Source organism: Manis pentadactyla, chromosome 9 (genome assembly GCF_030020395.1).
Source record: "Manis pentadactyla isolate mManPen7 chromosome 9, mManPen7.hap1, whole genome shotgun sequence".
Classification (NCBI taxonomy): domain Eukaryota; kingdom Metazoa; phylum Chordata; class Mammalia; order Pholidota; family Manidae; genus Manis; species Manis pentadactyla.
In genome coordinates, this window is record NC_080027.1 from 46,979,559 (window position 1) to 47,001,913 (window position 22,355).

General features: G+C 39.2%; 3 protein-coding genes across 3 annotated transcripts; 2 read left to right on the forward strand and 1 right to left on the reverse strand.

Annotated features, from left to right (window-relative positions):
* The first annotated feature begins 4,856 nt into the window (after positions 1 to 4,856).
* Positions 4,857 to 5,783, forward strand: LOC118914507 (olfactory receptor 10A5). Its single transcript, XM_036889497.2, has one exon. The coding sequence runs from the start codon at positions 4,872 to 4,874 to the stop codon at positions 5,781 to 5,783; it is 912 nt and encodes a 303-aa protein (XP_036745392.2). The 5' UTR covers positions 4,857 to 4,871.
* A 5,800-nt stretch (positions 5,784 to 11,583) lies between these two features.
* On the forward strand, positions 11,584 to 12,645 carry LOC118914874 (olfactory receptor 10A4). The gene has a single exon (XM_036890158.2). It carries the CDS (start codon positions 11,608 to 11,610, stop codon positions 12,643 to 12,645), a length of 1,038 nt encoding a protein of 345 aa, XP_036746053.2. The 5' UTR covers positions 11,584 to 11,607.
* A 2,259-nt stretch (positions 12,646 to 14,904) lies between these two features.
* On the reverse strand, positions 14,905 to 15,855 carry LOC118914881 (olfactory receptor 2D2-like). The gene has a single exon (XM_036890173.2). The coding sequence runs from the start codon at positions 15,853 to 15,855 to the stop codon at positions 14,905 to 14,907; it is 951 nt and encodes a 316-aa protein (XP_036746068.2).
* Positions 15,856 to 22,355: the final 6,500 nt, after the last annotated feature.

Sequence of the window (22,355 nt, forward strand, 5' to 3'; positions counted from 1 at the left end):
TGGCCCAGATGAGGTGCCCAGTCAGCCAGGGGTCCTGTTTCAGCTTCACATGCTCAACTGGACAAGGTTTGGGAGGGGTTTGCAGGACACTTGATTCTACTCCTATTCTCTTCTACTGTATTCTGTTCTATTATCTACTAGAATGAATGGTGGATAAAATTTGCACATATTCTTAATCTAAAATTGTAGATATGAAATTGCTAGTCCAAAGAGTCTCCGATATGTACTGGGAAATCTACTTACCATTTGGCTCTATCCTGTTTGAATGTTTACATTCTTTCACTTCTCCCCAAATAAATATATCATTTAAAAACTTTAAAGAATGATCTCCTTTTTAGAAATTTTAATTTTATTTCTATAGACTTTGAACACTTTTCATATTTTATTATTGGAGTTTGATTTCTGGGGATGTGAATTGAATGATTATAGATTTACCTAACTTTGTCTTAGGTAATCTATAATAATCTCTTGAAATTTATCTTGTAGATATGTGTCCATTTGAATTTATCTTTAAATTTCTATGTTAGGCTTTTAATATTCAAACTTATTTTTTATATGTTCAAATCAATGAATCTTTTCTCTTTTGACTCTGCTTTAGAATATCTGTTGAGAAAGAACATCAGAAAGCTAAAGTAAATATTAAGATATTTTCTCCAAATCCAATTAGAGCTTCATATTTACATTTAAATCAAGATCCTTATTGGATATATTTTTTTGTATTGGTTAAGGTGAGAATGTAACATTTATTTTCCCCTCAAGTAGCCCCAGAGCTATTTATAGAATTTCTCTTCTATTGTACCACTCCTGAGATTCACCTGTTTCATTTATTTGCCTAAAATGAATTCTCCAAAGCAGCACTTATTATTTAATATATAATAAATGTAATAAAACATTTTAATGTTATGAGATAATTTTAATGACATTTTAATATCTGATGGTACATATAGTTCTTACCTTACTTTTCTTAATGTTTTTGGAATTATATTAAATTTACTTATGAATTTGTTAGTAATTGACATCTTTACAATACCACCTTTGTCTTCATAAGGATAATATGATGCTTGATTTGTCCCAGATACTTTTCTAACATTTTGTAAGTATAAAATGTTCTGTAAGAACATGTCTAGTTTTAACGTGTTTATTCTAAATTATTTTGTATTTTATTGATACCGTTGAAACACTCTTCCAAACTAGTTTTTTTTCATCAATATTGGAAAAACAATTTATTTGATATATTTATCCTGTAACTGGCCAACTCATTGAATTTCAGTATTAACAGATTTTTGTCTTTATGAAATGATAGTGTTTTCTTTTCTTTCCAATATTTATGCTTTATTTATTTTCCTAATGTTATTGCATAAGCCTAATTCTCCAGAACTTATTGTAAGACTAAACTGAGAATTTCCAGATAGGGTTCAGGAGATCTGAGACTTTCTTGAACGTATGTGCAACATTTTTTTTAAGGAGAGAGATTCCATAGTTTTTGTCAGACTATTAAAAGATTACATGACCTCCAAATTTAAGAACCTAAATCCAAAAACACTATTTTTACTTACCATTTTATGGGGACATTTTGAGTGTTATAAGACTGAATCTCATTTAAACCTGTTTTAGCTGCCTTCCTTTGACATTGCTCCTGCAGAGAGAAGAGGTGAGGTGCTATCTCATTACTGCCAGGTTACGGCAGAAGCCCAGGCTTCCAACACCGTCTCCTCTGCCATCCGGGTCGGGAGGTTGCTATCACTCAGCACGGATCAAAGTCCTAGCTCCCTACTAGGCCTTCTCTATTATCACTCCAGCAGATGAGCTGGGGAACCTGTAACCATTACTGAAGGGAGAAGTCTGTTTCCCACTTTAACTTTGCTGCTGTGAGTAGAGGTGGGGCCATGGTTTTTTCTTTAGAGTTTAGCTGAAGTTAGGAGGGTTATTGTCTAAAAGTCCTTCTAGACTGGCTCTTTCTTGGTCCTTCAGCTAATGAGAGCAGGCTTTTGTTCAAGATTTTTTGTTTGTGCCTTTTGGCATTTCAGTGTGGCTCACATGTTCTTCTCTAAGTCTGGGTTGTATGAAGCAAAAATGAGAACCCAGGAGCTCACCACCATGCCCTTCCTTGAATTCTGAGGTACCTAGCTGGTCTACCTTCTTCTTTCCATTTTTTATCATCTTAATATGATTCTTTCACATATAATATCTAGGGCTTTTCCTTACCCTTAGTGGGAAATATGGAAAAGTGCATCTCTACCATCTTCCTAGAAACAGAAATTCTCTGATTAATTTTTTCCTCTGTAGTTGTACTAGTTTTTTTTTTTTTTTTTTTTTAGGTTGTGGTTTATAGAGGCTTTTAAAATTTATTTTGTTTTGTTCTTATCATTTTCTAGTCTGGTTACTTTAAAAAATTTTTCCCTATCCTCAAATTAAAAAAAGATAGTAATTAATATAACACATATGTTTGTGTAAATCTTCTAAAATTGATTTGTTGTGTGCTTAGGGATTCTTTTAGTTCAAAAAGTCATGTCTTGCCATAGCTCAGACATATTTATTCTTCTCCAAGTCCTTCTTTGGGTATTATCTCTCTTCCTTCTAATTTGTTATATCATTCTGGAATGGCTGTTAAATTGATTTATTTCCTGTATTTTACTTTATTGTTCTCATTATTTTTATCTTTTCTTTCTTTTTTTAAATTGAAGTGTCATTGATATACATTCTTATATTGTTTTATTGGTTTCAAATACACAGCACAGTGGTTCAACAGTTACCCATATTATTAATTCCTCACACCCACTAGTGCAGTTACTATTTGTCAATATGGGAAGATTATTTTAATCTTTTCATAATTTTCTATAATTTGTGTATAATTTCTCAAACTTGCATTCTAATTCCTAATTCAGTTTTCTTAGGCTTCTAGCCTCATGCTTTTAGTTTGACAATCATGGATATCCCCCCAACACCCCAGTGGTCTTTTCTGATGTAAGACTGTCATTTTCATGACTACTTATTCAATATTCAATATCTTATAAGACTGTTGAGAGTACATATTAAAACAATTCAATGTCTCTCCAGTTCCTTCCAGATTCTTTTTTTTTGAGAAGAGGAACAACTGTTCTGATGTCTTGGATCCATCCCATTATTTTAAACTGTTGTGTCTTCATATCTCCCACTACTTTCTCTATTTACTCATTCTGAAAGACACAGAGCTTGTTGTCTTGTATAACCAAAGGAGAGTTTCTCATTGAGATTCTCTGTTTGCTGCATCAGTGATCCTTTTATTTATTTATATTTTTTAAACTTGTATTTGGTTTTTCTCTAGCTGAGCTCAAAACTGTACACATCACTTCATTTAATTCTTAGTGTTTCCGAGAAATCTTAGATCAGTGTGATCATTGTTCTTTGGTAAGAATGATTTTTTCTTCCTGCATAGATGTTTTGGCATTTTAAATATAACCTTAAAATTAAAATTATTCACCATCACCTGACTAATATTTAGCCTCTCTTCATTCCTTCTTGAAAATGAATTATAAGTGAAAATAGGTAGTCCTGAAGAATGAGCATACTACCTGGTCCCCAGGCACACAGATATGATCCCTCCCCATTTTTTACCCTATACCATCCATTCACAACTTCAGAGTGACCTTTCTATGTGACATATATGACAGTGTCATTCCCTGCTTAAAATATTCAGGTGGTTCTCTTTATCTACAGAATAAGGTCCAAATTCCTTAGCATAGAATGAAAGTATATTGATGTAATATATCCAAAACATTTATCACATCCTTGTTTCTCTTTTATTTTATGTTGATCCTGGTTTCTACTGCTCCTGGTAATGTTTTTATTTCTGTTATTAAGCTTGTATTGTTGTACAATAGTTTCCTAATCACTTTTAATTCCTTTTTCATTTATTTTATTTTCCAACTTCATCTCACAGTTTCTCTGTTAGAATTCAATAAAAGAAGAGAAAAGCATTTTGATAATCAGTTGCAAATTAGAAGCAATAATACACAATAGGCATCCAGTTGAGTCTAGCTATCTTAATGTTAGTGATGCTGGTTGTCTTGGCTCTCTCTGCCTTGTATCTTCACTACAATTTTGCAGAAATTCTAGTTCTTTTAAGCATTCATCAGCTAGTTCTTAGATCAAAACAGAACAATCCAATGAAGCATGGCTCAGTAGAAATTGGAGAACTTTGGAATCCAACTGATGTGGTTTGGATTCAAGATCTGCCACTTCAATTGATATTGCTTAACTTCTCTGGGTTTAGTTTCCTCATATATAAATGCACATATAAAAGGACAAAACACAGGCTTTTGTTAACTGTCCTCAGTATATGCTAGGCCCTCACTCACTGCCCAAATTTTAGCCAGGGAAGAAATATTCATGAAGAGTAGAAAATTTACAGATGCATTATTCATTATAATTATAAATATATTTCTAAAGTTTTAATAATTCACATATGTTTATTTAATAAAATCATGAACATTGGGTTTGTTTCTCAAAAGTTTAGATATTTTCAGGAACATCACTGTCTCCCAAAATGTGCCTTTTGGTAGTCCCTTTATGGACTCATGGTCCTGATTTGGTATAACCATTTATGTATGCTAATGTACAAATAGAGAAGTACAAACTCTTCCAGTAGTTGATAGGCCCTTCTCAGAGCCTAAGTTCTGGCCAGTCTTCCTTGTGTCTTTAGTCTTTGACAACAGAAGGCCTTCCATCTTCCAAATGAGATCCTGACCTTGCCTCTTTCTCTGACTACTAGGAATCTAAAAAGCAAATCCAGAATCTGACTCTTCCAATCAAATCTCCATGACCACAGCTGGTGATCCATTCCTATCTCCATGGCTAGAAGAAACTTGACAACAGTTAGTGAGTTTGTCCTCATGAGCTTCTCATCCCTTCCTACCGAAATACAGTCGTTACTCTTCCTGACGTTTCTCATCATCTACCTGGTCACCCTGATGGGAAACAGCCTCATCATTCTGATTACCTTAGCTGACCCCACGCTGCATAGTCCCATGTACTTCTTCCTCAGGAACTTGTCCTTCCTGGAGATCGGCTTCAACCTCGTCATTGTGCCCAAGATGCTGGGGACCTTGATCGTCCAGGACACAACCATCTCCTTCCGTGGCTGTGCCACTCAGATGTATTTCTTCTTCTTCTTTGGAGCTGCTGAATGTTTCCTCCTGGCCACCATGGCATACGACCGCTACGTAGCCATCTGCTATCCCTTGCACTACCCCGTGATCATGAACCAAAGGACACGTGCCAAACTGGCTTTTGCTGCTTGGTTTCCAGGCTTTCTCATAGCTACTGTGCAGACCACATGGCTCTTCAGCTTTCCATTCTGTGGCGCCAACAAGGTGAACCACTTTTTCTGTGACAGCCCACCTGTGCTGAGGCTGGTGTGTGCAGACACTGCACTGTTTGAGATCTATGCAGTGGTTGGAACCATACTGGTTGTCATGATGCCCTGCTTGCTGATCCTGTGTTCCTACACTCGCATCGCTGCTGCCATCCTCATGATTCCATCAGCTAAAGGGAAGCATAAAGCCTTCTCTACCTGCTCCTCCCACCTCCTTGTTGTCTCTCTTTTCTATGTATCTTTAAGCCTCACCTACTTCCGGCCTAAGTCCAATAATTCTCCTGAGAGCAAGAAGCTGCTGTCATTGTCCTACACTGTTGTGACCCCCATGTTGAACCCCATCATCTATAGCCTGAGAAATAATAAGGTGAAGAATGCCCTTGGCCAGACCTTCCGCAAGACTGTGGGCCTCAGAAACTGCATCTCATAGACGTTAAGAAATAAGACTAAAGTCTACTGAGTAAGGAAGCATCAGTTTCATATGTGACATTCCTCCTCCTCACTTCTCATCGCTGTTGGGATGAACCCCAGCTTCTGTAATGACTTCTGGAGAGTTCAGTGGAGAGAAAACAGCACAGAGCTAGTTTAGACATATTACTACCACCTGGAAGATTCCTCTGCATGCCCGTTGTAGAACTATATTCTTTTTCTTATTGATATTTCTACACTCCTGTGACAGAGTACCTCCAGAAATTCACATTCCTGTATCCACTTTGTGAACAGTATGAAAATGCTTGTTACCCTAACATGGGGACACACATAATAAAAGAGGGCAAAACTGATAAAAAATCATCACTCTTTATTCCTTTGGGCAAAGCTGTCTCCATTCATATGAAAAGCTTTATGAACCCTCCCAATGCATAGATTTATTCACTGTCTTATGTCAGTTCTCATGCCCTTGATGCAGTATTAGTTCTTTTAAGCTCACTGGTATGTAGTATGGAAATAGGATGAATCAATAACTCCCATACCTACATCTTTATAGTTCCAATGACAATTTTATTCCTCACTCTGTTTGTTCCAGGAAGAATGGCCTGACCTTCTATGGCCTCTCTGTCCTATATTCAGGTTACTACATCTTGTTGAAGGGATATCATACATTTCAGTCATGATGTTGATTTTATCAAAGCTTAAAATGGATTGAGCAAATTCCAACATAACTCTTCTTTAGCCACAAAAACATTTCTCATTTTCAATAATTTCATAGTACTCCATTTTGTAGATGTTCATAGTTTATTTAATGTGTCTTTTACAGTTACAAATCATATTATAAAGAACAGCTTTATGCATATGCCTTTTTATATTTTTTCTAGTATATCTGAAAGATGGAAATCCAGAAATTGGATTTCTTGGGCAAAGAATAAACATATATATAGTATTGCTATATATTGGCAAATTTCCCTCAAATCAGTTGCACCATTTTATACTCTCACCAGAAATTTATGAAGTTCTTGTTTCCCCACAGCCCCATAAATAAAGATTTATCATCAAACACTTAGACTTTTGCTTATGTAGTAGGTAAAGCAATAACTCAATTAAATTTTAATTTGAAGGAAATCAATTTTGAAGAATACAGAAGAAAATAAATGCGTAATTCATAAGAAGGGCATGCATTTAACTCAGACTTCTGAGTTCATTGTTGAGAGGACTGGCAGTTGGTGATGTCTTGGTACTCTACTTTTCTCTATGTGAAGGTTCTTTTCATCTTTATTTTAGCCAAACCCATCTCATTTCCAGATCCTATGTGATCCTTCAAGCAGCATAAATTACTCTCTTATGTGCATCTATCACAAGTTTATTAATAGATAAGTTAAATTTTGTATATGCTATGCTATACTTATTATTGCATTGTTTGTCTTCCTCCAATGTACTTACAACTTTTTGAAAATGAGAGCTGAACAAGTATTTCTATTTTCATATGACATGGGCATTCCTGAAAATCCTATATTCTGTCAAACCCTACACTGAAAATACTATGAGGAAGTAGAGTTAGGGCAGGTCACTCAAAATAGATGCAACTTTGAAGCTAGAGCATTACCTGAAACAGTAGTTGGTACCTGGAGAGACAGCTTAGACTGTCCAGGCAAGAAGCTCAGTGAGGCTGGACATTGCCACAGTAGATATTTAATGTGCACAATAACAGTAGAATGAAAATGCCAACAAGAGTTTATTTAGAAAAAAGAGTACTTGGTGCTGGGACAATGCAGGTAGGGGTGATACTCTGAACCAGTGCAGCAGCCCTTTTCTGGGCGTGGGTGGGGGTCAGTGCCACTTTCCAGGAGCCAAAATCCACACAAAGCAAGGGGTGCCCCTCTCTGCAGATGGAGCCTTAGCTGTAGGCATGTTTTTAAAATTTTCTTGAAAACAGCTAAGAGAGCTCTTGATGCCAAGGCTTAGGATATTTACTTCAATGTTGGAAGTTATCACTTTACCCCATGTAATCAAATTTGTTTTGCCCAATAAAAACTTTACATTAAAATGAAATCATTTTCCAATTTTTCAGTAGCATGGGAAGCATGAATAAATGAAAGGGTAGGCCAGCTGAGAAATGATGGTGACTTGGAGTAGAGTGGTGTCGGTAGAAATTAATTCTAAATATATTTTAGAGGAAGAATCAGTGGGATCTGATGATGGATTGTATGTGGGGAAATATACTCTGAAAAGAGGATAGTTGAAGTAAGAGCAATACCGATTCTTGTGGTAGAGCACAGGTGTTCTGGAAGTCTAGAAGACACCCATCAAAGAGGTATGAAAGAATTTTTTTTTCCAAAATGATCAAACCTAAAGCTTTTCCCTTCAAATCCCTATTAAGAGTACTTTTCCCCTTTTAGAAACATATACCCCAAACTTGTAGTAACTGATCTTCCTTTGGAAACAATGCCTTGATCGTAGGCCAGGTTATCCTGGAATCAGACAGGGAGCCAAAGATTCAAGTGCAAGTGAGTAATTAAGGAGGAACCATTAAATGAGTAGGGGAAAGCAGAATAGGAATGGAAAACAGCACAAATGTGATTTCATGTTAATAAACCCCAGACTCAGCTTGATCCAGCTGGGAACTCCAGAACAGAAATAAACCTCAGAGTTTTTTCTGTTTCAGGTCATAGGAAGTAGGCTTTTGTATTCCCACTCCAGTCATCTATTAGTTACTGGTGGACTATGTGGTAAGAAAGGGGGAGAGTTTAAAATGTCTCCTGGAGAGGGTCCTCAGTGCCCAGGGGTGTTCTTTGGAAGGTCTCAGGCACAAGCTATTAGAAGGAAAGCTTAAAGCTTACAGAAGCTGACAAAGGGAGCACAGACAGGTCAAGTGACTCCAGAGGACCTGGTGTCCACTCCAGGCTGCCCTTTGGAAGCCGAACTCTAGAAACAGAGAGTAGAATGGTAGTTGCTAAGTCTATTGTGGTGATCATTTCACAATATAAACATGTATCAAGTTATCACATTTTTTCACCTTAAACTTATACAATGTTATAGGTCAATTGTCAACAGAGCTGTGAAAAAAGAAAAGAATACTGGCATGCTTCTCTTGTCTCTCTGGTGGGAACCTTGGAGAATAGACAGACCACTGAGTTTTGTCCCTTTGCTCTTAGAGCCTCACAAATACAGGAAAAGTTGGAGCTATAGTAAAGACCTTCCTCCAGTTATGGGATTTCAGAATCTTCATAAATTTTTACACCCCTGGGAAATCTCAAAACTCACACTCATCAGAAAGTGAACCTATGGCTTCACTTGAAGAACATTGGGGGAATAACTTCCCTACAGTAAACAGCAGGGACCAAAACAGTCCTGAGACCCAGCCTGAAATCCTCTAGAGTGACTGATACAAGCCCAGCCCAGTGCTTCTCTGGAGTGACTAATGCTGCACAGCTTCTTACAGGAACTATCTTAGCCCCAGCCCAGGGTTTACCTGGGGCATCTGACATAGCCCTGGACAAAGCTTCCTTGAGAATGTGACAAGGCACAACCCCAGAGTGCACCAGCAATGTGGAGCAAGGCAAGCACAAACCAGAGTGTCTTTGGAATGACTAGCACAGACACGGTCCAGGGCTTTTCTGAACTGACTTGCGTAGACACAGCCATATTTCAGGACTCACTTGGAGTCACTCTTTCAGACAGTCTAAGGCTTCTCCAGAGTGGCTGTGGCAGACCAGGGCTTCTCCAGAATGTGATACAGACAAGTTTCACTCACAGGAGGTAAGCAAAGGGTAAATGGACAGAGCCCAGACTTGAAATCACTTGTAAAGAGGATGACAGCTCTCCATCCAAAAAATGTGTCTTCTCTGACGCATTTCTGAGAAAGAAGAGAACAGAGGTTCTCAAGTAAAAACATGGAGTTTTATAGGATTTGACAAATTAGGGAACGTGGAAAAGAACAGAGAACAATGAGAGTGTATGTATTGTGCTTTAGAATATTCCAAGTGTCTGCACATATATTTTCTCATTTCATGCCTACAACCACCCTGTTAGTTGGGCAGGACATTTATAATAATAGTCATTTTGTAGTTGGGAAAACCATTACTCAGAAAATGTCATGTCAGGAGCTCTGTGTCTTACAGCTAAAGACAAAAACAAAAACAGAACTTAACTCCAAATGTATGGCTCCAGAGTCCTTGCTATTACAACTATGGGTTCTCAAACTATCATTTATATGGAGTTTCACAAAGTTCTCTTAAGTATATTATCTAGCTCTTCCTTGCTGAAACAAAATGTAGAATCTCTAAGAGGCACTTATCCCTGCAAGAGGACACTCAGATAGAGATGTGGCTGGCCAGGCAACCTCAACTAGGTTTCTCCACAACTTCGCCTTCCCCCAGTGCTCAAGAAATGTTCATTCTTACTATGAAAATAGACAAGATATCAAAGAAGTTTTCACAGAAGAAGCAATGCCCAGGTTGAATTTTTTTTAATGAATAGGAATCAGCAAGAATTTTTAAAGAGCATTTTCTTACTGTTGTCCTCTTTGCCTTCCTCCATCCTTCACCATCCTGTACTGTATGTGCTATACATTGTATTTATATAATGTATTTATAATCTGTCTTCCCTACTAGAAGATGAGTTCTATGAGGGCAGAGATTTTTTTTGTTTTATTTACTGATGTATCACCCATAGTATCTAGAACAGTGTAATCAACACTTATTGAATAAGTTATTCTTTTAGGGATTGAAAATCAGGGCCTACAGTGAGTTTGGGCAGTGGGTTAGATAAGAAGTAGATTTTGGAAGGTAAATCTAGCATTAGCATTTATTGGGTGTACCAGTCACCACGCAAGTGCTTTATATTTATTCCTTCATTTAAGTTTATGGTCATAAAAAAGGATTTCAGGGTCCCAATTCTAAGGTTTAGTTACTGATGCAATGATGAAAGTTTCTGTTTCTTTTTCACAAGATTTACTATTATTAGTCACACCTGTGTATTTGAGTTGGTCTTTATGAACATGTAAAGCTTGAGCTTCATATTTCTTGAGAGTCCAGACATAAGTCAACCAGTAGAAGCTGATGAAAGGGTTTATATGTAACACACCTAGATTCTTTCTATGGTATGACACTATCTTGAGTCTGTGTTCCTTTGTTTGATCACATACAACCACAAGATAAATATTTAGCCCAGGGATGGACATAAACCACAGCTTCTATATTGTGTGTCTTCTTGTTTAAACTGCAGATGTCTGAGTTTAGAAATGAAGATTCCTCCAATATAGTGAAATCTTTGTAGGTATGGGCTGTTTGAGATTAGGACACTTTCAGGTCTTCTCCTCAGGGATCTTGGTAATTGTCAGCTCATTTACCTTGATTTTTTTCCTTCCCACCCTTTCGTTTTGCAGGAAACATACCCTGGCTCACCTCACCACCTTTCATTTATGCCTCAAGACCCGTCTCTTCAGCAATGCTTGGCCTGACTTCTCTTTAAGCGCCTCTGGCTGTTGAGGAGAGTAGCGAAGGAGCCCAGAAGTGAAGCTGTGACTTTGACCATCCTCTGCAGAGCAAAGTCAGAAGATGTATAGATATATACAGTGTGACTCAGTTCAGTATGAGAAAAGGTTAATGTTCTTCCAAAAACATTGGGAATTCCATAGTCAGTCTTGTGTTTTACATTTTGGAAAGTACAGCCATTGAACTTCAACAATAATAAGAAAGTTGGAGAATGAGGCCACAGCAGATTGCCTCACTAAGGGTACTGTAGAGATCTAAATAACACATGCAGACTCCTCCCACCTTCCTGGAGTGTGAATACCCGGTGAAGTCCTGGGCAGAATAACAATGTGGGGAAACTGGACAATTGTCAGTGAATTTGTTCTTGTGAGCTTCTCAGCCTTATCCTCTGACCTACAAGTTCTAATGTTTCTCCTTTTTTTGACCATTTACCTGGTTACCCTAATGGGCAATGTCCTCATCATCCTGATCACTACAGCTGACACTGCCCTACAAAGTCCCATGTACTTTTTCCTCAGGAACTTGTCCTTCCTGGAGATAGGTTTCAACTTGGTCATTATACCCAAGATGCTAGGGACCCTGATCGTCCATGGCACAACCATCTCCTTCCTTGGCTGTGCCACCCAGATGTATTTCTTCTTCTTCTTTGGGGCTGCTGAGTGCTGCCTCCTGGCCACCATGGCGTATGACCGCTATGTGGCCATCCGTGACCCTTTGAGTTACCCAGTCATCATGAGCCGCAGGGCCTGTGCACAGCTGGCAGCTGCTTCTTGGTTCTCAGGGTTTCCAGTGGCCACTGTACAAACCACATGGATTTTCAGCTTCCCTTTTTGTGGCCCCAACAGGGTGAACCACTTCTTCTGTGACAGTCCCCCTGTCATTGCACTGGTCTGTGCTGATACCTCTCTGTTTGAACTGGAGGCTCTGACAGCCACTGTCCTGTTCATCTTATTGCCTTTCTTGCTGATCCTGGGGTCCTACGTTTGCATCCTCTCCACTATCCTCAGGATGCCCTCTGCTGAGGGGAAACACAAAGCCTTCTCCACCTGTTCCTCCCACCTCCTGGTTGACTCCCTCTTCTACAGCACTGCCATCCTCACATACTTCCGGCCCCGGTCCAGCACCTCTCCGGAGAACAAGAAGCTGCTCTCACTCTCCTACACAGTGGTGACTCCCATGTTGAACCCCATCATCTACAGCCTAAGGAATAACGAGGTGAAGGCTTCCCTGAGACGGGTGCTCCACAGGACCCTGGGCCCTCAGAAGCTGAGACTGACTTGGAGGGAAACTGAAGGGGTGGAATGCAAGGACAAAGGAAAGAAAACCAAATTCCTCAGATGGGTTTTCAATCTTCACTCTTCATAGGAGCCCCAACATACTGATGGTATTTAGGACTTTCTACCAGGATCCATTTCTGAACAAAAGAAGATGAGTGATGAAAAAAAGCATGTCAGTGGGCCCAGGGTCCTACGGGACCGATGCATCTGAGGATGCTGCTACTTTATTCAGATGAGGGGCCTCTCTAAAGGTTGACAGCTTAATTAGAATTTGTCATTCTTTATTTGTTTTAATTTTTCTTGAACTTCTTCATCCATGTCATCTTAGAATTGTCTCTTTATTTTCCTCTATTAGTCTGAAAGCTCTACCTACAAATTTCAAGTATCTTTTTGCTCACAAGGTAAAGTTATGATAATAGTGATAATGAATAGGAGAGTTTTGTTTCATTCTTTCCTTCATTATTTTTCCCAACTAATTTTGAGTTTGAAATCAACATTTCAACACATTTTTATTCAGCATTCATAATATGTCAGACCCTGTTTAGGCCTTGTAGTCACACTGGTGAATAAAATAGACAAGTTTCTTGCCTAGTGGAATTTACACTCTAGTGAGAAAGAGAGATAATAAAAAGTTCCTTAGAAACTTCCACTGGCTTATAAAGTACATATGTTTCAAGGGATAGCAATGAGGACTAATTCTCTTTTCTACCATAATTGGTCTTTGCCTCATCTGGAGAAAGGCTGCTGCATACTAACAATGTTGGATATGAGGGTTGCTTGATGAGAGGGTGTAAAGGAATCCCAGGTGAAGTATAAGGGTTCAAATTATAGGAAACTGTTGTGAATAACCCAAAGATTCTTTGTTTACTAGATTTTTTTGGTAATCTTACTGTGGTTGGATGAAAACTGCTCTTTTTAGTCTTTCATACCACTCAACCAATGTAGCAGCCCCTTTATGATTTTGTCCAGTGAGCATAGTTCAAATCTGGATTCTTGGCAAATAGCAGACTTGGGACATGGGCACAATAGCTTTGTGTAAGCTATCCACAATTTGTTGGTGATGAACAGAGTGAAATAGCATTTACTCATAGACATGTCCTCTCCACCAAGTCTATAAACAAACCATTCTAACTCCATGTGCCATGGAGGTACCAGGACCAGTTCAGTCTCCCACACAGGGTACCCATCACCAACTGTGTAGCAAGGGCTTCAGAAGGATGGCATATTCTGAAATACTGCTATAAGAATCTGAAGATGAAAAGGTACATCATGGCATTCTATTCTCATGATGGCTATCACCCAACTAAGTAGATTGGCACCATTGCAAATTAGTAGTCTCCTGTTTTAACCAAGTTTTAATCACTGTTTCGCATTCATTTTGCTTGAACAGAATAGGCAGAATAATGACCCCTACCCCCAAGGATGTCCATGGCCTCATCCCCAGAATCTGTAAATATGTTCCTTATGTGGTAAAAAGGACTTTATAGATGTGATTAAATTACAGATTTTCAGATGAAGCAGTTATCCTGGATTTTGGGGGGATGAAGTAATAAGAAATCAGATGGTGGATAGAGAAAGAGCATGAAATATTTATTTCCACGGCTTTTTTGCCTCCATATATGTTAAGTCCACAGCTCCTGTCTGGTGGTCTTCCATACACAGCCCCCTCTCCAGGTTCTACTTGCCTCCTCTTGGTCCTTCAGGCCCAGGATTGGTAACAGCTTTTCACTCTTGCCAGCTCTGGGATGTCACTATTTCTTGTTTGTTCCAAAACCCTGTCTTTACCTTTACCTGACAGATACAGTACTCACAGGTCTCTAATGAGAGTGTGAGAGGACAAGACAGCTCATATATTCTGCTTTATTGTACCCATGCTCTTCCCCCGCCCATCTCAAGCATAGATGCAGGTGCATGCATACATGCATACATATAGCACCTAGCTCACAGTAAGTGATTAACTAATGTTTGTTAATTTATTTATTATTTAATGATACAAAAAGATTCATAAATACCAAAAGATAAAAGAGTTGGAGTAGGATCTGGGATAAATAGATAATAATAGATAGCATGATTTAAAAATAAAGATTTTACATGTTCCAGGTTTTATAACCTGTGCATGTTTCTCAGGGGATTTCCTAATTCTTAGGTGCCAAAAGACTAATCAGAAGGAAGTGCACTCTTCTTCTATTGGTCCATGAATCAGTGTCCTTCTTCTACAAAAGAAGTTCTGGATGAAGGAGATAGAATGAGTTCACAACAAGGCCCAAGGTTGAGTATCTTACCATATGCCATCTTGCCGAGGGAACAACTCAGCAAGTCTTAGAAGTAGGGATCCAAGAGGCTGTTACTACCAGTGGAAAACTCCAAGCCTGCAGAGGAAATTCCTTGCGGTTACTTTCCTCAGAGCTACCTTCACATCCTTGTTCCTCAGGCTGTAGACAATGGGATTGAGCATGGGGGTCACCATGGCATAGAACACAGATACCAGTTTTTCCTGTTCTTTGGAGGACTTTGGTGTCATGTAGGTGACGATTGCTGACCCATAGAAAAGAATGACCACTATGAGGTGGGAGCCACAGGTAGAGAATACCTTGAACCTCCCCACAGCTGACTTCATCCTGACAATGGTCACTAGGATGTGGCCATAGGACACCAGAATTAGGGAAACAGGTATGAGGAGAATCATGACCCCCATGAGGAAAATGACCATCTCTGACATGCGGATGTCTGTGGATGCCAGGATCAACAGTGCAGGGGCTTCACAAAAGAAATGAGCAATCCTACTGCTGCCTCGGTAGGGTAGCCTTAGTGTGAAGGTGGTGTCCACCACAGACACCAGAATGCTGCTGGCCCATGATCCTGCAGCCAGATGGACACACACCCTCCAAGTCATGATGCTACAGTAATGCAAAGGGTTGCAGATGGCCACATACCGATCATAGGACATCACTGCCAGAAAAGCACACTGTGCACATCCAAAAATGAGGAAGAGTAGAAGCTGAGCTGCACAACGTGTGAATGAAATGACCTTCCTCTTGCATAATAGGTGAACTAGGGCTTGAGGAATGATGTTGGTAGAGAAACAGAGGTCAGCCAGAGATAAGTGGCAGAGAAAAAAATACATAGGTGTGTGAAGCCGGGAGTCAACCTGTACAAGGGACATGAGAAACAGATTTCCAAACACAGTGACTAGGTAGACACCCAGGAATAAGATGAAGAGCAGCTTCTGGGTGAGGGGGTCATCAGAGAGTCCCAGAAGGAGGAATTCTGTCACCTGTGTCTGATTTGTCTGTCTCATAGTTTGTCTCTTTTTTCAGTAAGAATTTACTACACACTAAACATAGGCATGTATAATCTGCAAAATAATATGGTTCAGATTTGGAGGGCTTAGGGCTTTCCCCCAACCATTTCAGGAATCCACTTTATAAGGTTTTTAGAAGATGATTGTGCTGCTTCAGTTGGTATGTATTCAATGTTACAAAACTTAATACTTTCTAAGATGGTGCATTCATCTTTAATGTCAGCTGGAAAGTGCAGAATAGATCAAAAGAATCATCTTCTTTATTCTGAATATCACTCTTCTAATAATAAAACAATAGATTGAATTCATCAATAGGTAAGCGCCATTTAATTTCACTTTATTATCAATTAAATCCCTTGAGTCTTATTCTTGTCACATTTCTCTCATTTTGTGATGGTGTAGATTTAAAAATTCCTTTAGGACCACAATTGTTCCTCTTGTCTCTTCCATGAAAAGACAGTCACTGAGGTATAGGAAATCAAAAGAGCCAAAGCACCTGTAGAACTGACACTTTTCTTGGAGAAAATTGCCTGTTTTGAAGGAGCTGGGAAGCTGAAGGGTAAATTTGGATGGTATGCCATAATCTCTTTGGTAATCCTATGCCCAGATTCAGCTGGAAATCCCAAATACCAACCTTAACCATCAGTGAACTAGCAAGTACAGAATCACAGTATCATTTCCATTTTAGGTGACCAGCTTTGGACTAAGCAGCATGAATCCACTACCCCAGTCCATCCTCTCTCACTGTCTTGCATTATCAGTCTGCTCCTCCCAGAAGTTAAAATCTCCTTTGGAAACTATGTCTTTTTCATTTTTATATCCTTTATTAGATATACCATAAGGCTTTATTTGATCAGTTATCATTAATTAAAGTGAATAAAAATAATTTGATCATATGATTTATTGAGCTCTATAAAAAGCCTGCCCGATGCTGATGTCACCAAGATGGCAGCATGGGTTGTTGGGTTGTTCCTGACTTTGCTCCCCATCCTAAGAACAACTAACACCTATTCAAGAATAAGACATATGGAGAGAATCCTAGAACATGTAACCACCTGCACCACAGAGACCTAGACAGACAGCTTTTGAAGGGTCAGAGAAGTGGCCAAATGTATCTGCATTACCCCTCCCCCTGGCCAGCACAGCACAGCATAGCAAGGTCTCTCCTGAGCCTCCAGTTCCTCCAGTGGAAATAGAGAACCCAGGGGAGACAACCAGCACCTCCTCGCAGCATTCTGGGTCACTTTACGGGAGTCTCTACTCTGATCTCACACCACGGGGATTGCAGGGGAGTCTTTGGGTCTCAATTACTGGGCATCTGGGATGGAGGAGGAGGAGGGCTTGCAGAACCAGCCCACAGATCTTGGCAGTCTGATTGCATACCTGCAGTGCCCAAGTGGTAATTCCAACCAGCAGCTGTAGAATCAGTTAGGGGCACACTGACCGGGAACATGGTAGGGTGCAGATCTGCTTGATTTGGATGCTCAAAGCAGGAGTTGTGTGGGTCCTATAGCCCGGTTTGGCCATGTGCAAACAGGGAGCTGAATCATAGCCCCGTACACTGCTGGTGACAACTCCTGGAAGCTGTGTGGTCTAGCAGGGCTTAAGCTGAGAGGTGATCACCTCCAGAGAAAGCCACTACTGGGTGGAGAGTTCCATACTACACACAGGTTGAGGGATTAATTCATAACCAAGGTGGAGGGTAGCTCCCGGCTGCTCCCAATCATAGAGCCTGTTTGGGAAATTGAGAGTAGCCTGGAGTGGTCTCCCCACCTCCTGCCTAGGTAAGGTGGTTGAGACATAGCCCCAGCTGCTGTGGAGAGGCGTCTGCCAAGAAGAGCTGGAAACAACTCCAGGAAGTTGTGCAGCCAACAGCACTTGAGCTGAGAAGTGGGCAGAGCTGATAGTTTGCAGAGCAAAGCCAGCAGTCCTGTTCAGTCAGGGAACTTGGGATGCAGGTCAGCCTGAGTTAAGAAAATGAGCAAAGAGCTTTACTGGCTTTGGAGCTGCTTCTCCCACTGCACCTAGGCAAGGAATTTGTAGCAGTGCTCATCACTGAATACAGCCTTCAGGCTGTCCCACCAAGGAACCTAATCAGAGCACATGGGAAGCTTCACAGCCCACTCAACAGCCCTAATACAGTGGCACTTGAACAGAGAGCACAGTTGGTGACCACCCCCATCTGTAAGCAAAACCAGTGGTCTTTCCTGACCAGGTTCAATATATACTCTGGCCTGATTCAAGTTCTTTGAAGAGATAACCAAAATTGACAAACCCTTAGCTAGACTAATCAAGGAAAAAGATAAAGGACTCAAATCAACTAAATTATAAATAAAAAAGAAGAAATTACATTCAGGTACCACAGAAATTCAAAGGATCATAAGTCTACTATGAACTACTGTACACCAACAAATTTTGACAACCTAAAGACATGGAAAAAGTTCTTAGAAACATACAACTTACCAAGACTGAATCAGGAAGAAATAGAAAATCTGAATAGATCAATTATTAGTAGAGAGATTGAATTACTAATTTAAAAAATCTTGCAATGAAGAGAAGTCCAGAAACAAAAGGCTTCATTGGTGGATCTTACCAAACATTTAAAGAAAAATTAAACCAATCCTTCACAAACTCTTCCAAAAAATCAAAGAGAGGGAATACCCCTAAGCTCATTTTATGAGGCAAGCATTATCCTGATTAGAAAACCAGGAAAGGACACTACTAGAAAATAAGTCTACAGGTTGCTATCCCTGATGAATATGAGTAAAGGTGCAAAATTTCTCGGTAAAATACTAGCAAGTTAAAAGGATCAATAGATGTAGAAGAAGCATTTGGCAGTGTTTGGCCTCTATTTATGATAAAAACTCTTAACAAATTAGGCATACAAGGAACATATCTCAACATACTAAAGGCCATATGTGACAAGACCACAGTTAACATAATAGTGGTGAAAGGTTTAAAGCTTTTCCTCGAAGATCAGGAACAAGACAAGGGTGCCCATTCTTGCCACTTCTATTCAACATACTGGAAGTCCTAGGTAGAGGAATCAGATAAGAAAAATTAAAGATACCAGAATTGGAAAGGGAGAAATAAAGTTGTCTCTATTTGCAGATGACATGATTTTATATGTAAAAAAATCCTGAAGACTCAACAAAAAAAGCTGTTAGTCTAATCAACAAATTCAGTAAAGTTGCAGGATACACAGTTAACATACAAAAATTGGTAGTGTTTCTATACACTAACAGTGAATTTTATGAAGAAAGAAAGAAATCAGTCTCATTTACAGTAATGTCAAAAACAGTAAAATACTTAGGAATAAATTTAAGGAGATGAAAGATCTAGATCTCTACTCTGAAAGCTAGAAGACATTAATGAAGGAAATCAGAGAAGACACAAATAAATGGAAAACTATCCTATGTTTATGAATTGGAAGAATTAACATTATTAAAATGTTAATACTACCAAAGCCATCTATAGATTCAATGTAATCCCTATCAAGATTCCAATGATATTTTTTACAGAAGTAGAAAAAAACACCCCTAAAATTTATGTGGAACCACAAAAGACCCTGAATAAACAAAGAAATCCTGAGAAAGAACAAAGCAGGAGGCATCACACTTCCTGATTTCAAGCTTACTATAAAGCTAAGGTCCTCAAAACAGAATGATATTGGCATAAAAATAGACAAATAGACCCATGGAACAGAATCAAGGGCCCAGAAATAACCCAAGCATATATGGTCAACTAACGTTTGACAAGGGAACCAAGAATATTCAATGGAGAAAATAGTTCTCTTCAATCGATAGTGCTGGATAATTTTCACATGTGAAAAGTGAAACTGGACCCATTCCTTACACAAGGCTATAGGCCCAGCTCCTGAGGCCAGAGAATCTCAGGTAGGAGGGACCAACCAGTAGTCATGCTTCAGCCCCAGTATCAGTGCATCCTGGAAGATGCACAACAAATAATGGTTTAATGAAGAAATGTATTGAGACAAGTGAGTCTGTATGATATAATAATTACTTAAACCAATGTGGAATTGTTTCTAAAGGGAAATTTAGTGTATTGGCAAAAGCACAAATATAAAAATAAAATTTGAGAACACAAGCTAGTTTCAGATAGGTACCTTTTGAATTATTATCAATCCAGTGGAAGGTCCTATCTGGTTGGTTCTCAGAGCCTCCAGGTTCTGGTTCAGCTCAGGTCCTTTAGACTTGCTTTCTGCCACAGTTCACACCCTTCCCGCAGCAGAAATTAGTGCATGCATCTAGATCTCAGAGAAAATTAAATGGTAAGCAAACATTCTTAGTTTTGATGAAAAGAGAGAACATTAAACTAAACACCTGTCACAAAGTTCTAAGTGATTCCTGCAATCAGCGGGTGACTTAATGAAAGGGCAGCTATAGAGTATTGTTGATTTCTAGGCCTTCATCATTTGGCTAATAACTACAGGATTTTTAAGATTCCATTTAGGAAAAAAATATTATCCAGGAACACTTTCCTTTCTTACCCACACATTTTCCTCATTCCTCATTCCCCACTCCCACCTACCCCAACACACATAGATATAGACACATATAAGCACTCATATTTAATCCTAAGTACATGTTACCTACAGCACATGTGCTTACCTCCATCATAGCTCTTAACAAGTTATATTGAAATTATTTCCTTTCTCTGTGACTGTAGATGTTGTAAAGGCAGGGACCACATCTGACTCATCTTTCTTCACAGCAAAAAAGATAAACGCTGGTGCAGAGTAAATATTCAACACATGTATTTTTTAGCTGATTCGACCTGAGCCAAAGTAGCAGGAGACAGAAAGGTGAATGTGGGTCAGAGATGAGAGTGACTTGTGACCTATCAGATGGTAGGAGCTGGGGGCTGATAGCAGAGCTCACTGACCTTGGGAGTACAGCAGTAGAAGGCTATACCCCTGACCTCTCTTAATTTGTTTTTAAAAGCTTGTTACTCTCCCATGCAAATGTGGGGGAGCAAATGCTCCCCCAGGTGACTGTGAATCTGCCCCCAGGGTCAGAAAGCTAATGGAAGAAAATCATGTTTACTGCCAACCTTTCTCTCCTGTTATTCTGCGTTTTCCCCAGGTTTAATAGCAACTTTTAAGTTCATTTCTCTAAGAATGGTATATATTACTGGATATGGAACAGAATGATAGGGTCACAGCGCCATGCATTGTCTAATCTGGCAATTCTTTTAGAAAGACGATTCTGAGGAAATCCATAGGAACTAAGCAAAAAATATCCAATTTCACTTCTGATTCCAAGATCTTTCATGCTTACAGTTACCTCTTCCCTACCATCCACAGCGACTTACTGTCTTCCAAGCCCAGCTTAAAAAAGGCTTAAGAATCTCCACCCAAAGGATCAATATGGACTCCATGGAAGTTCTGCTTATGTCTCCATCAGGTAAGGACCACGATTCTTTTGCACAGAGAATTTGACATTGCAATTGTGGTTTGATAAGGTAGATGATCTGTGGAAAAGACCTTGGCTAGATTTATTGCAGAAGAATTAGCTCTAATAATCAGACTCTTTGGATAAAATTAGTTAAATTTTTAAAACAATCTATGAAGAGATTAAAACCAATTCACTCCCAATATATACCAAGTTATTTTCTTTGTTCAACTCATGTATTTCCTTTCTGTCCCTCTAATAACCTTACCAACGTTTTCTCTTCCGGTGGAGAGAAAAGATCAAATAACCATGTCAAAGCCAGTAGAGGGGAAACTGCTGCTGGGGTATTAGCTGCAGAACGTGCAGGCAGAGACTGCAAGATTGTCTTGCTTAAAGTCTTGTCATAAAGTCAAAGAGCTCAGAAGAATCTCCAAAGTCAAGATCAAGAAAAGGCAGGAAGGGGAAATTCCCCACAACTCCCAAATCCTCCTGCTCCATGCAAAGGTCTTATCATTGATTTCAGGGCATATTGTACAACAGTAGTTTCATTTAAATGAGATGAACAGAGGGACCTAAGGAGCAGTCTCTGGAGCAGCTTAAGTGCTCAGGAGAATTGTAAATCAATAGGGTGGATCCTGAGCTGTTGCCTCTCAGGAAGTTCCCAAATGGTTATAAGAAAGACAGAAAATAACTTGGAGTTAGCACTTACTTCTCCACTTATGGACCCCATTAACTGTGCTGCTTACATGTCTTCTCTTTAGGGAAGTATTGTATTGTTGCAATTAAGTATTTGGTTTCTACGTTCTAGGTTGCAACCCAGATTTATCACAAAGTTCCTGTATGATGTTAAGGAATTTCATCATTTGTAGAATGTGAGTATGATGTGCCCCAGATAATAAAAATAATTAGATTCTCCAATGATTAACATTTTAACCACATTTTCTTTATTATTTGTCTCTATTTATACACACATTGTTATTTTAATTACTTACTTGTAAGTTATAGACTTGATGCCCAATTATATAGGGAACTCCTACAAATCAATAAGTAAAGTCAGAAAATTCCAGCTTTTAAAGTGGCAAA

Coding starts and splice junctions, on each gene's coding strand:
- LOC118914507 (XM_036889497.2), top strand. CDS start 4,872: ATGAGCTTCTCATCCCTTCCTACCGAAATACAGTCGTTACTCTTCCTG.
- LOC118914874 (XM_036890158.2), top strand. CDS start 11,608: ATGTGGGGAAACTGGACAATTGTCAGTGAATTTGTTCTTGTGAGCTTC.
- LOC118914881 (XM_036890173.2), bottom strand. CDS start 15,855: ATGAGACAGACAAATCAGACACAGGTGACAGAATTCCTCCTTCTGGGA.